The sequence below is a fragment of the Myotis nattereri genome (assembly GCF_964212035.1).
Source record: "Myotis nattereri genome assembly, chromosome: 12".
NCBI classification, from domain to species: Eukaryota; Metazoa; Chordata; class Mammalia; order Chiroptera; family Vespertilionidae; genus Myotis; species Myotis nattereri.
The window spans coordinates 18,841,180-18,854,330 of record NC_138087.1 but is presented as its reverse complement, the minus strand read 5'-3'; the positions used below and the strand labels follow the sequence as shown (position 1 = coordinate 18,854,330).

Here is a 13,151-nt window from a genome sequence, read left to right as displayed (position 1 = left end):
CCCTAGCAAGTTTAACTTAGTGGATAGAGCGTCGGCCTGGGGACCGAAGGGTCCCCTGTTCGATTCCGGTCAAGGTCATATACCTCGGTTGCAAGCTCCTCCCGGGCTAATGACTATTTCTAGTAGTACAGAGATACCAATCAATGTGTTTCTCTCACATCAATATTTCTCTCTGTTTTTCCCTGTCTCTTCCACTCTCTCTGAAAATCACTGGAAAAAATATCCTCTGGTGAGGATTAAAACAACAACAACAAAAAGAAAACACTGAGGCTGAAGACCTAGTATTGAGAAAGAGGAGGTAGATAAATGATAGCAGATAAATAATGAAGGAATGTTCTAGAAGAGGCTGCAGGTCAGAAAATGTAAGTCATGAAAGAAAGCATTTGCCTCAGATGGAAGAAGATACAACCTCTCTTTGAGTCAGAAAGAAAGGGAGTAAAGCTAGAAAGACTTTTATGACTGGAAATTAAGAAGCTTTCAGTGTTAACCCAGATGTTATTTATTTCCTAATAGTTAGCTTTTATTTTTTTTTGTGTGTGTTCCAATAACTTATGTTTGAATCCCTTAGATTAACTGACACCTTTTAATATTATCTCTAGATAAAATGAATTATTAAATTCATTCAGTAAAGGAAAAAGCTAACTAAAACCTCACCTCTTTATCCTAAAAAAAAAAAAAATACTTGGAAAATACTAATTCTTAATGAAGTAACCCAAGAATGATGGGATCTTAAAATTCTGTTTCATCTGTGCCAGGGTCTCAGACTGTCTGTGAAGTATGTTCCTCTAGTGACTTGTATATCCTCGGGAAATGTTAGAACTAACTTAGTGCAGAGTTGATATTGGGACATTGTAGTATGTGTTAGCTCTTAGTAAATAATTGTTCCAGGAATAAAATGATTTCTATTGTTTTATTATTGCTATAAATGCGTTTTTGGTTGAGCATTTGCTTGTTGGAAAGACATTTTTACGTATCCATTTTTCATGTTAACTGTTAGCTCAAGCTTAAATTAGGATTGTAAGCAATTAATTTTGTATCACATTTACATTTGGAAAGGAAAGTACCGTAAGACCTTTCCTAGTAGATGAACACAATTTAATTAGATCATTTTCACTTGATTATATTATAAAACAGTAAAAACAAATAACAACCAGCCCCTCCTCATCATGGTGATTCCAGAAATAATACAGAATACATTTTGGATTTATATCATAAAACAATGCAGTAAAATGTGCAGATTGAAGGATCATAGTTTAAAGTTGATGGGAATTCAACCCAAAGTCACGATCTGAAGTAAAACTTTTCAAAAGAGTGATACTATGTGGAACAGATTGGAATTTAACATTGAATACCTTAGAATTATAGGTATTTAATAACATAATATTGCTGGCTGCCTTTGGAGTCTGACTGGATTGTATCACTGGCTTTCCTGGTTTTCTAGCTCCCAGACTTGATGTTGTAGCATATCTCTGCCTCTATAAGAGAGTGATTCAATTTCCATAATATATCTCCTCTTACATATCTGTGTCTACATATCCTGTTGGTTCTGTTTCTTTGAAGGACCCTGGCTAATACAGGTTTCGGTACTGGAAGTAGTTCTAGAGTAACAGAATTATAAGGATGAGTTTTCTGAATTGGCTTTGGGATTTCTGGATTTAGCACTGTAATCTGATTAGTTGTAAAGATGCTGATGACTATTTGTAGTAGTACAGAGAGCACTGATAGTCCATGGTGTGAACGATTTATAGAGATATGTAAAATATCTGCATTAGATTTTCCTAATCAACTACTTATAAAAAGCAAGAAGTTAGGTGGTTCTGTATATGATACTTTGAAACATTTTTTCAATACTAGGGAATATATTGATGTTGATTGATTACTCCTATGTTGCTGCACAAAGTAGTGAAAGAAAAGGATGAGCTCAGGGATTCAAATTCTCAGCTCAAACTGAGTTTCTCGCTGAGGAAAAGCCTTATTTTCTGTAGTTGCAGGAATGAAATTGCTGAAAATCAAACACCTCATTCTGCCATTGGCTGAATTGCAATACAAGTTGAATTACCAGCCTTGTAAGGTTTCTACTGTTAAGGTGAGGGCATTAATTAGGAAAAAATGGATCCTGTAAATTGGGATGGGGATGTATAAGGAAACCTGATGAAGCCCTTAAATCTTGATGAGTCTGTTGCTGGATGAGGTCTTTTCACCCCCAGGAAAACTGGCTCCCTCAAACCACAGTGGGAGGGGTCCGGAAGACATTCTTTCACCAAGACTGTGAGGAATACGTTTTTGTGAGGGGAATCCCAGCATCCTCTAAGCTCTGTGATCTCTCTTTGTAGTCCAGACCTAAAGTAGAGACCATAGCCACACAAGGAGAAAGCCTCTCATTTTTAAATCATAAATTATGTAGAAATACGATTTTTACTATTTAAATATACACAATATTTTTAGCATTTGTTGTTAGTGTTTAATTTTATTGCCCATAATCTGAAAATGATTCTTAATATTAGGAATTTGTTAAAATTTTCTTTTTGGCCTTTGTGTAACATAATTAGTATATTATATAAATATGTAATGCTGATTCTAAAATCTCAATGAAAGCTTAATGAAATAGGCTTTCAATTGAAAGCTTTATGAAATACAAAATTGATGCGCCAAATCAAAGGCATCTTCAGTATTCTCAGATATCCCTGGATATTGACATTCACCATTGGACAGGGAAGGAGCAGGCTGGAGGATTGTTCCTTTAAGTTTATATTGCCAGACCTGGAAACAGCTATCTCACTTCCTGTATTCACATTCTGTTGGTCAGAATTCAGTAACATAGCCCCACCTAACTGTAGAGAAGACTGGGAAAGGTAGTCTAGCCATGTATCCAGGAGGAATAGGAATTTAGTTAGGAGAAAACTAGCTACCTTCTGCCAAGCCAACTACACTGATAATTTTTATCAATGCTCCATCTGTATTAGAAAGAAGAAAATGTATGTATTTTACATGGGTACAGGGTTAAATAAAAGTAATATTAATAGTTTAAGGTTGTTTATTGTGTTATAAAAATCTGTAATCATATTAACATTTCTTTTTCTTTACCTTTATAAGATTCTAATACATGGATACCAAACTTTCCCATGATGACTGTGGAAGTTGTATCAATATTTTTTTGTTATTTCTTTATATCAAGGTTATGTTGTTAGGTTCATACAATTTATTGTTTCTATATATTCTGGTCTATTTATTACTTTTATTATTACCTAGATTTTGTAGAGTGAAATGAGATTGGAGTAGGAAAGCAGTGGGGAGGAGAGGATAAATTGATAGGATAAGAAATTTAAAAGCTTGCACTCAAGCAAATGAAGAGACACAAAAACACTCAAATCCTAACAGGTATGTTATCCCATTTGTATAATTTCTTATAATCTCTCTATATAAAAGCCTAATATGCTAAGTGTCCGACCAGTCAACTGTTTGACTAGTCGCTATGATGTGCACTGACCACCAAGGGGAAGATGCTCTGACTGGTAGGTTAGCTTGCTGCTGGGGTCCAGCTGATTGGGATTGAGCAAGACAGGCTGGACATTCCCTAGAGACGGTCCCTCCCCAGCCTCATTCATGCGCTGGTAGAGTCCCTCAGCCTGGTCTGCGCCCTCTCGCAATCTGGGACCCCCCCGGGGGATGTCAGAGAGCCGGTTTCAGCCCAGTCTCCACAGGCCAGGCTGAGGGACACCATCGGTGCATGAATCTGTGCACCAGGCCTCTAGTCCTATATAATAGAGAGCTAATATGCTAATTAGACTGAACAGCAGAACAACTGTCTGGATGACCTTCCTGATGACCCTCCAAATGAACTTCCAGACAAAGCCGGGGCTGTGAGGGCCAAGCCCCTTGCACAAATTTTGTGCATCGGGCCTCTAGGGAAAAATAAAACAATATACAGACAATAATTTAATTAATACTATGAATGAAGTAAATATGTCTCAAGATTTTTTGGTTGAGATGAGCTTTAAATCCTGGGGAAATGGAAGATGCCAACAACACTCTTTTTGGGAATTTTTAACATGAAGTTCAAATTTAGCAACTGAAAGGTATCAGTGTTCAGGTCCTTCCTCCCAGTTTCATTCGCATTCATTCCATATTTCAGTAGTATAGCAGCAATTACAAGCAAGCCCTCCGAGCTCTAGAGGGGTAAACAATTTGCAAACAATTCTACCCACCTATAAAGCAGAACTCCTAAAACTATTCCCCTGCTGCTACACTGTGATGTTTATTTTCTGAAATAAGCTTCCAGAAAAAACCCCCACAAAATTGAGTGGAAAGTTCCTATGTTTTAGACTTAGCCGAACTTCAGTTTCATTCTAGGCTTTGCCATTACTATCTGTAATCAAGAATATTTTATGACAGTAAACCCATATTTATTCTCACTCCATTTATCCAGTTACTAGAGGCCCAATGCATGAAAATTCATGCAAGAGTAGGCCTTCCTTCCCCTGGCTGCCAGCACCAGCTTCCCTCTGGCACCTGAGACTCGGGCTTCCCTCACAGCCCTGGCTTTGCCCGGAAGGTCGTCTGGAAGGACACCCAGTCTAATTAGCATATTATGCTTTTATTATTATAAATTGTATCCATGACTATAGCTGTCAGTACATATCATATGGTTTGCATAAGCAAAGGTCAGCCACCAGAGGAGTTTGTCATAGCCTAGATTAGTAGCTGTGTAACCTTGAGTTAGATATTTCCTCTTTCCTCATCTCCAACATGGAGATAATAACATTACTCACAAGATTATTGCAAAAATTCAATTAGATGATAGATGTAAAGCACTAATTAATATACTATACACAAAAAAGTGTTTAATGGAAACAACTACAACAATCAGAAATTAATATGAAATTCAGTCATGGAGCATAGAGTTAAGGGGAAAGGACTCATTAAACCTCAACTACTCAGAACTTATATTTTGGACTTCATGGTGTGTGCATATGATATCATGATGAAGATTAAATGTTATATATTATCAAAGAAAACTGTCACATTAAGTCTAATAGAGACAGTTTTAAAAATAGTGACAAAACCAAAAGATAGAAATAAAAGCAGCTTAGAAGTGGAAATTTATTCTACTTAGAGCAATTAATGAGAGTTACCAGCCATGCATTTTTTTATTAAAGCGTACAGAGTATCACTTTTTTAAGTGTGCATTGCAACATGGCAGCATTACTTTCTGTACAACTCTGGGTAGAGCATTTGCCCTCTCATTGATTCCATTGCCTCGGGACATGAATAAGGATCTTTAGTAGAGAAACTCTTAAGTTCTATATCAGTTTTAAAATGCTGTGATTTTAGGACCACAAAAGAACTTAATTCCCAGTTTTCTACGTTGAGTAACACTTTAGAGAATCATGAAAGATCTCTTGTCTATGGTTTTGTATTTATTTTCTGATTCCAAAATCTTGCTTGTTCTTCTTATCTGTCCTCCCCATTAATTCTTCAAGTTTTTTCTCCACGTAATTCTCTAATGACTTTCGTATTGCCTTCATTTTCCTCTGATGAGTGACACAAACATGGAGTCTAGAGTAGAGAAACAAGATAATTCCAATTGCAATATCAGTATCCCAACCCTCTAAAACAATTATACAGATTGTATTTTTTCTTCCCTTTCTAGATAACTCTCCAAAGGTTTTCCTCATACTTCATTGTACCTCCTCCGTTTCCCCTGTTTCTACTTTTATCCCCATCAGTCTTCCCTTCACTTCCTTCCTGTCAGTATCATATCCAAAAGTTTGAAGTGATTTCTTTCCCCTTCTTTCCATTGGAAGGAGGGGGAAGATTGGGCAGTCTCTTTGCTAAAGGAATGCTTAACCCAGTATTTGGAGGGAGGAAAACTCACAGTAACAAAGCACTTCCCAGTATTACAGCTTCTGTTATCAAAATCAAAAATAGCCCAATTTCTCGATTCTCATGCTTCCTTGAATCCTCTTCTGGAAGGGGTAAAAAAAAAAAGTGACTTGATTAGCCATAGAATATATATGGATAACCCATAGACACAGACAGCAGTGTGGTGCTGGCCAGAAGGAGGGGGAGGGGGGTTGCAAGAGGGTGGAGGGGGTAGGCAAAGGAGGGTGGTAAATGGAGGTATCTGTAACAATGTATGCTGGGGCTGACCAGCAGCCCCATGAACAGATGACTCCGACACAGTTTCATTGTGGGGGAGAGGGCTAAGGGACCGCCGGGCTGAAGAAGCCAGGCAACCTGGATTGCCTGCCTCCTTAGGCTTTTATTGGAATTTTATTATCTTTAGATACAATCAGTACGGTGAGTAATCTTGGGAGGACACATGTATTTACATTGTCCTCTAGGTAAGGGCATCCAGGGATTAAGCATAAGGATTTCAGTAAACACCTGGGGGTCTGCACATGCACAGACTTGTTTGGAAAGGTCAAGGAATAATTAGGGGCACTGCCTTTGACACTCCCCTAAGTCTCCCCTAAGTCGGAATTCCGATAAACAGGGCAGGCAGCCTTCCACACACTTCCTTTATGAGAATGTCCTCCTTACAACTTTCCAACCAAGTTTCTTGTGCTCCCCAACAAATGTAAACAATAAAAATAAAATAAAGTGAGTTTTGGAGAAGAAAAATAGTAACTTGAGAACTTTATGCATAATAGAAGATTCTTTTCAACCTCAAACTGTTTGCTCTGTTCACCATTTCCATGACAGTTTTCTGATTCCTGTGATCTTTTTTATTATTAGACCCTTAGGTTCTAGGAAACTTTTGTTTTTTCTGTGTTAGCTAATTTCTCAACCTTTAGTCCAGACATTGTATTTCTCAGTCCTTAAGTCGGTCCAGTGCCCGTAGGTCATGCTGATATACAAATTTTGTTCAACATTTTGGCTTTTACTGTATTTGTAACATTAGCGTGAACCGCATAGTAGGTGCTCAAATATGTATTCAATATTTGCTGAATAAATCAGTGAATGGATCGTTACCTTGATCACTGACCCCTCAAAATGCCACACCACAATCTGTGTTACCTCCACAATACTCTCCGTTGAAGCAGTGGGTGGTGATCTGATGACAGCTCCAACAATCCAGGATAGGACCTTCATTCAGGACTGAAGAGAAGTAAGACAATTGGAGGGGAGCATGGCAGGGAGTTTCCTTAGCTCAAACATCTGTGAATTTCTTCTTCCCCCAGCAAACAAGTTTCTGATGGGTCAAACCTCCCATAATTTCAGTCAGATCTCAGGTGAAGAAATAGGAAAATGATGCCTTAACTACATGGGTGCTATGGGTTGTAAGCTATATTTTAGGAGGCCTCTGAGCCCCTCCAAACCCTGTGAGGGATCAAAGATTTCATAAGCTTGTTTTTGTTATCAGATATCATTGGCATTCCTTCTTGGAACCACAGCTCTGGGAACTGGGTTCTCAGGGGGATAAGTAGGAGAGACCAGATCATAGAGAGCAAAGGAGATGGGAAACGATGCGCTAACCTCAAGGCATCACATGTACTATACTCACCGCAATCTTCAGAACAAGCTAAAAGAGAATCAGAAAGTTCTAATAAGCTTAGAATCAACTTGGAGTTCTTCATATTTATACCCACGTAGTTTTTGTCTGCTTATCCATTCAGCTCCAGCCTCCCCCTAGCCACTCTAAATCTCTCTCATGTGAAACTGCATTTCTTCTCTCACCCTTCATTTCCCATTGCTCTCTCATAATGTCAGTGTTGTTAGGTAGACATATTTCATTACCAGCTTCAGAGAAGTGCTTTAATACTTCTTTCAGTTTGGATTCCAGGTTTTGGCGAACATCAAGAAGCTTGCCTTGAAGGATAAAGACACCTAAGAGTGGGTGGAAGGGACATCAGACAATAAGGGTGGCCCTTCCCTTCAGGATTGAGTCCTGATTGTTTTGCCTTATTGTCCCAAGGGAACTCTTCTCATATTTGCTTGGGAAACACAATCTTTGAACAGTGAAACAGTACCTCACCTTTCCATGTTTTATTGCTCATTTTATACAGTTCATTCTTCAGCCATGTTCTCAAATGGACAGCCCTTTGGACAGCTAGAAGAGACAGGCAAGCATACATGTGGGGAGAACCATGCCTGTGGAGGGTTTTAGGTGCTCTCTCCCCTGCCTCCCTTCTCCCTTTAACCCTCACACTCTTAGGGTCTCCAGCTTCCCTCACCCAGCACCCGCAGCATCTTGTTCCCGTGGGAGACCGTGAAGCTTAAGTTGGTCATCGCTTTAATCTGCCTGTCAAGCAGTTCAGTTCGGCCAGGGACTTCGGAGGGTACCAACTTTGCCAACAATGACTTAATATCCTTTATAAATCTGGGGTCACATTCCAAGCAGCCTTTGACTCCAAGGAAGGCTGCCAGGGGCAGGGGCAGGAGCAGGAACAGCCAAAGGTCTCCCATTTCCTTGCCACAACCGCTCTTGCCCCAACAGCAGGTTGTCCTGGCAACCAGTTCACCTAGTTCCCTTTCCTTCAAAAATCCAGGAATAAGAGCCTTGTCCTGGAGAGTTTGACTCCACCCTTCCTTCCATTTTTCATTCCCATTGTAAGCAATTTCATTTCTCTCTGAATGTTCAGCTGTTTTCTGACTTTTATCCTTCATTCCTGAGAGAGGGAACTGCCAGCTGGGGAGCAGATACCTGAGTTCTGAGTGTAGAACATAAAGAAAGTCTTGAGCTCACACCGCAGAATTCCACGCAGGGCGATACATCAGGAAAAGGTTTTTATTATATTCTCCTTTACTTGTCCCCTTAGTACATTCCCACATCCCTCCTGACCACTGTGGCAGTGTCTCTAGGAAGAGATACATGTAACCTCAGAGACTGCTTAGCCAAAACTCTGCTTCTGTAGCGAAGGCAAGAAAAGCCAGAATGTTGAGTTCCCTGGGGTCCCAATCCCTGATGGTAACAGTATCAGTGAAAACTAGCAGTAGGTATCTGTATACAATTTATATCATTAAAAACAATAATTTTGAAATAAATGATAATTTTTTGCAAATTTGGTCTAGGCTATCTTTGTAGGATGATTTTTCCTTCCATACTCAATAACCTTTTTACGTAATTCTTCATATATATATATGTGAGGAAGTGAGAGGGAGATAGAGACATCAGTGATGAGGGAGAATCATTGATCAACTGCTTCCTGCATGTTGCCTGCATGCTTCCTGCTGGGGATCAAGCCTTAAACCCTTAAACCAGCACATACACTCTGACTGTGAATCGAACCATGACCTCCTGGTTCATAAGTTGAAACTCAACCACTGAGCCACACTGGCTGGGCATATAATTGTCCTTATAAAGAGTCTGGAGCAAGAAGACTAGAGTAACAGTGGAGGGATATATGATGAGTAAAAATCCAGTAACCTTTAGGCTACTTTAGCAGGCTCCTCTTGAAAGTATTGATGAAGCATGTGACATATAAGGAAATAACCACAGTTATCATGGGCTGACCTTTTAGGCTACCTGCATGGAAAGTGGCCAAATAAACATGTGTTTCCTTCAGTTTAAGGCTCTTTAAATAAGAATGTTCTTTGTTATTTGAAGAAATTAAGGCTGCTTTGCAGACATTTTAGAGCATTAGTTACCTCTTTTCTAATATACAGGGTGTCCCCCCAAAATGTATACACACTTTAAATAATTATCATTTCCAATGGATTATATATGGAAAAAAGAAACATCAATAGAGCTATCAAAAATGTATGTGTAGACATTTGAGGAGAGGAGACACCTTATCTTGCTTATATGGCTGTGAATTCCAAGAAACTAGGAAACCCTCCTAGAAACTAGGAAACACTAAAAGGTTAGTGGTGGAATTTAGATCTAAGGTATGGGAGTCATGGAAGGGAAGGTTGTGAGGTAAGTTAAAAAAAAAAACAAACAAACAAAAAAAAAAAAACAACTACCACTAATGCTGTGCCTACCATGTGCCAGATATGTGTTATGCACTTCAAATAGATTATTGCAAGTCCTCATGGCATAGCAATACTTGGAGAGATTATCTCCATTTTATAGATAAGATACTGACACTTTCAGGTGTGAAAGTGTCAGTATCTTATCCTCTTTGCCAAATAATTTAGTAGTTATGAAATCAGGATTCAAGCTCATGTCTGACTCTATATACTTCAACCATTGACTCAAAATTTTCTTGGATAATATAGAAAATGATCTCTTGGAATTTGATATATCAGAATTTTTTTTTGGGGGGGGGCAATTAAAAGTATTTGATGCTCTGAAATTGGCACCTCTCTGCTTTGATTTTATTTTCTTTAGGCTAGATGATCTCATCTTTAGATGATACCCCACAGGATTTTCACATGCTGTGGTCTAAACGCACATGATAATGGGATTAAATTAACTCTGGAGACCAAAGTTGAAGACTAAGGGCTCAGAAATTTGGCAGGCAGGTATAAGGAAAAACTGTTCTTGTAGAGAAATATACATTATAGATGAGATACTTCCTAGTCAACACTATGTACCTTTCCTTTCGGATAGAACAGCTTAAAGAGAATGCTAGTGTGGAAGGCTAAAGGCTAACACCCAAATCTTGGTTTGGGTTTGACTGCCCTGGAGGGGATATGATTTATAGTCATTGTGAATCTGTAGAGTAGTTTAAAATGGTACAATAGTTACATAGTAGAACAGGCATTCATAACATTATTCCAGATATATATTTACTCGTTTGTGGTTCTTACACAGATAAGATATTCATGGGCAATGTTGTATACATTTTGTTTTACAAAACAACTAGATAGTCCTAACAATTAAGGTCCCCTTTATAAGACCTAGAATCACTTGTTTGTAGTGTTTGGCCTTTGTTATAGATTGTATAACATAGCAATTTTCAACCGTGTGCAGCAAGAATTTTTAAAACATGCAATACCTGACTGTTTAGTCAGGAGCACTGACCACTTTTCCCTTAGATTATCATATAAAGAAATGATAGCAGGTGGCCTGCCAGTGTGGCTCAGTTGGTTGAGCATTGTTCTGTGCACTGAAAGGTCACTGGGTTCGATTCCCAGTCAGTGCACATGTCCAAGTTGTGGGTTTGGTCCGTGGTCAGGTGCGTACTGATTGATGTTTCTCTCTCTCATAGATGTTTTCCTCTCTCATTGATATTTCTCTAGCTTCCTCTCTCTAAAAAAAAGATCAGTAAAAACATATTTTTTTAAAAAAGACAACAGCCAACACAACAATAGCTATCTATTGTGAATGAATAAAAAAATATATCTATTTTTTAGTGAAATTGGCAGAAGATATTATATAATTTTTGGTGTGCCACAGAATTTTAGTAATTAGTTTATGTGTGCCATGAGGTGAAAAAGTTTGAAAATTGCTGGTATAATGCATTGAGATTTAATATCTGAAGCATAGCCAGACTCATCAAGAAAAACAAAACAGAGCAGGTAAAAATAAATAAAATCACAAATGAAAGAGAAGTAATAACTGAATCCACAGAAATACAAGGGATTGTAACAAAATATTACAAAAAATGATATATCAACAAATTGGACAATCTGGATGAAATGGCTAAATTCCTAGAAACATACAATTTTCCAAAACCGAATCAGGAAGAATCAGAACATCTGACTGGACTGAATACAACTAATGAAATTGAAGCAGTAATGAAAAAATCCCCAACAAACAAAAACTCTGGACCAGGTAGCTCCACAGGTGAATTTTATCAAACATTCAAAGGAGAACTGAAACATATCCTTCTTAAATTATTCCACAATAGTCAAGAGCAGGGAAGACTCCTGAGCTCATTTGATGAGACCAGTCTTATCCTAATTCCAAAACCAGGTAGGGACACTACAATGAAAGAAAATTACAGGCAAATATCCCATGAACATAGAGGCTAAAGTCCTCCACAACTGGAGGATTAGCAAATAGAAGGTGCTCCCTGGTCAATGAAGTTCCCATGTGGTGTGGCAGGACCAATACGCTCCCACTGGCTGCTAGGCGAGATGTGCCCGTGAAGTCAGTCTGACTGGGAAACTAGCCAGTGTGTATCACCAGAACTTTAGGTAAAGGGTCCCTGTCTGAATGCTGGATAGAAAACCTCCAGGCCAGGAAAGGAAGCACCCGCAGGCAGCCCCACTACCTTGAAGGGGCCCAACTGTCAAGAAAGGCCACCGCACACTGAGGAAATAGAGAACAGCCCCAGAGCGCTAAACATGTAGAATTACCCAGCCAGCAACACCAGAAGAGTCAGATGGGGTGGAACCAATCTCACCTGAGAAGGTACCAACACATTGTCAAAGAATAAAACAAATATCCTCACAGTTAAAAAAATGTTGTCATGCAAGGGAACACACATCAGTGAAGAAATTCAGTGCATTGTTCACTCAGGAGGAAAAGGCTGGGGTTTTAAATACTAGAAAGTGTTCATGGTGGTTGTGCTGTACTTAATACCATTTAGCATGCGGGATAAGATAAATTGAGTCCATTGTTGGGCTCCTGATTACTTAAAACAAGCCTGATTTTTCAGTGACTAGGAAGGTATTTTGATTGGGCCCAAGGGAGGTCGGGCAACCCAGAGTTACTCAAGGTTCATAGTCCCTTCTCATGAGGTTAGTGCCAGTGAAGTGAAATAGCACTTTCCTGTCTCCTGGGCAAGTAAGGGGAAAATGTTCCTCCACATGCTATACATCCTTTGGCCACTAGAAGTTAGCATAGCCTCCCCAACTACCACTCCATTTTTATATCACATTTTGGAAAGAATCAGGAAATGGGGAGGAAATGGGAAATAATTATTCTTCCAAAGGAAACTGTTTAAACTATTGGGTGGGATGGAGCTCATCATATTGTTCTGATATTTCTTTGTTTTCTTCCCTGCAAGGTGAGAAGTGAGGTGTTCAGAGAAAGCTTGGATTAATTGTAGAATATGAAGAAGTTATGTCTCCTTTGTGTATCTGAGAATTCTATATAATAAAAAGCTAATATGCTAAGTGTCTGGTTATCTGGTCATCCGTTCAACCAATCAAAGTGTAATATGCTAATGATATGCTAAGGCCACTCAACTGCTCGCTATGATGTGCACTGACCACCAGTGGGCAGACGCTCCGACTGATAGGTTAACTTGCTGTTGCGGTCCATCTGATTGGGACTGAGCGAGACAGGCTGGACATGCCCTGGAGCCCTCCCA

General features: G+C 39.0%; 1 protein-coding gene across 1 annotated transcript; it reads right to left on the bottom strand.

Moving 5' to 3' along the window:
- Positions 1–5,417: 5,417 nt before the first annotated feature.
- Positions 5,418–8,409, bottom strand: IZUMO3 (IZUMO family member 3; the record flags this gene model as incomplete). Its single annotated transcript, XM_081102836.1, has 7 exons — positions 5,418–5,556; positions 5,876–5,966; positions 7,021–7,101; positions 7,508–7,525; positions 7,741–7,830; positions 7,979–8,053; positions 8,178–8,409. The coding sequence occupies 7 exons, from the start codon at positions 8,407–8,409 to the stop codon at positions 5,418–5,420; spliced, it is 726 nt and encodes a 241-aa protein (XP_080958962.1).
- Positions 8,410–13,151: the final 4,742 nt, after the last annotated feature.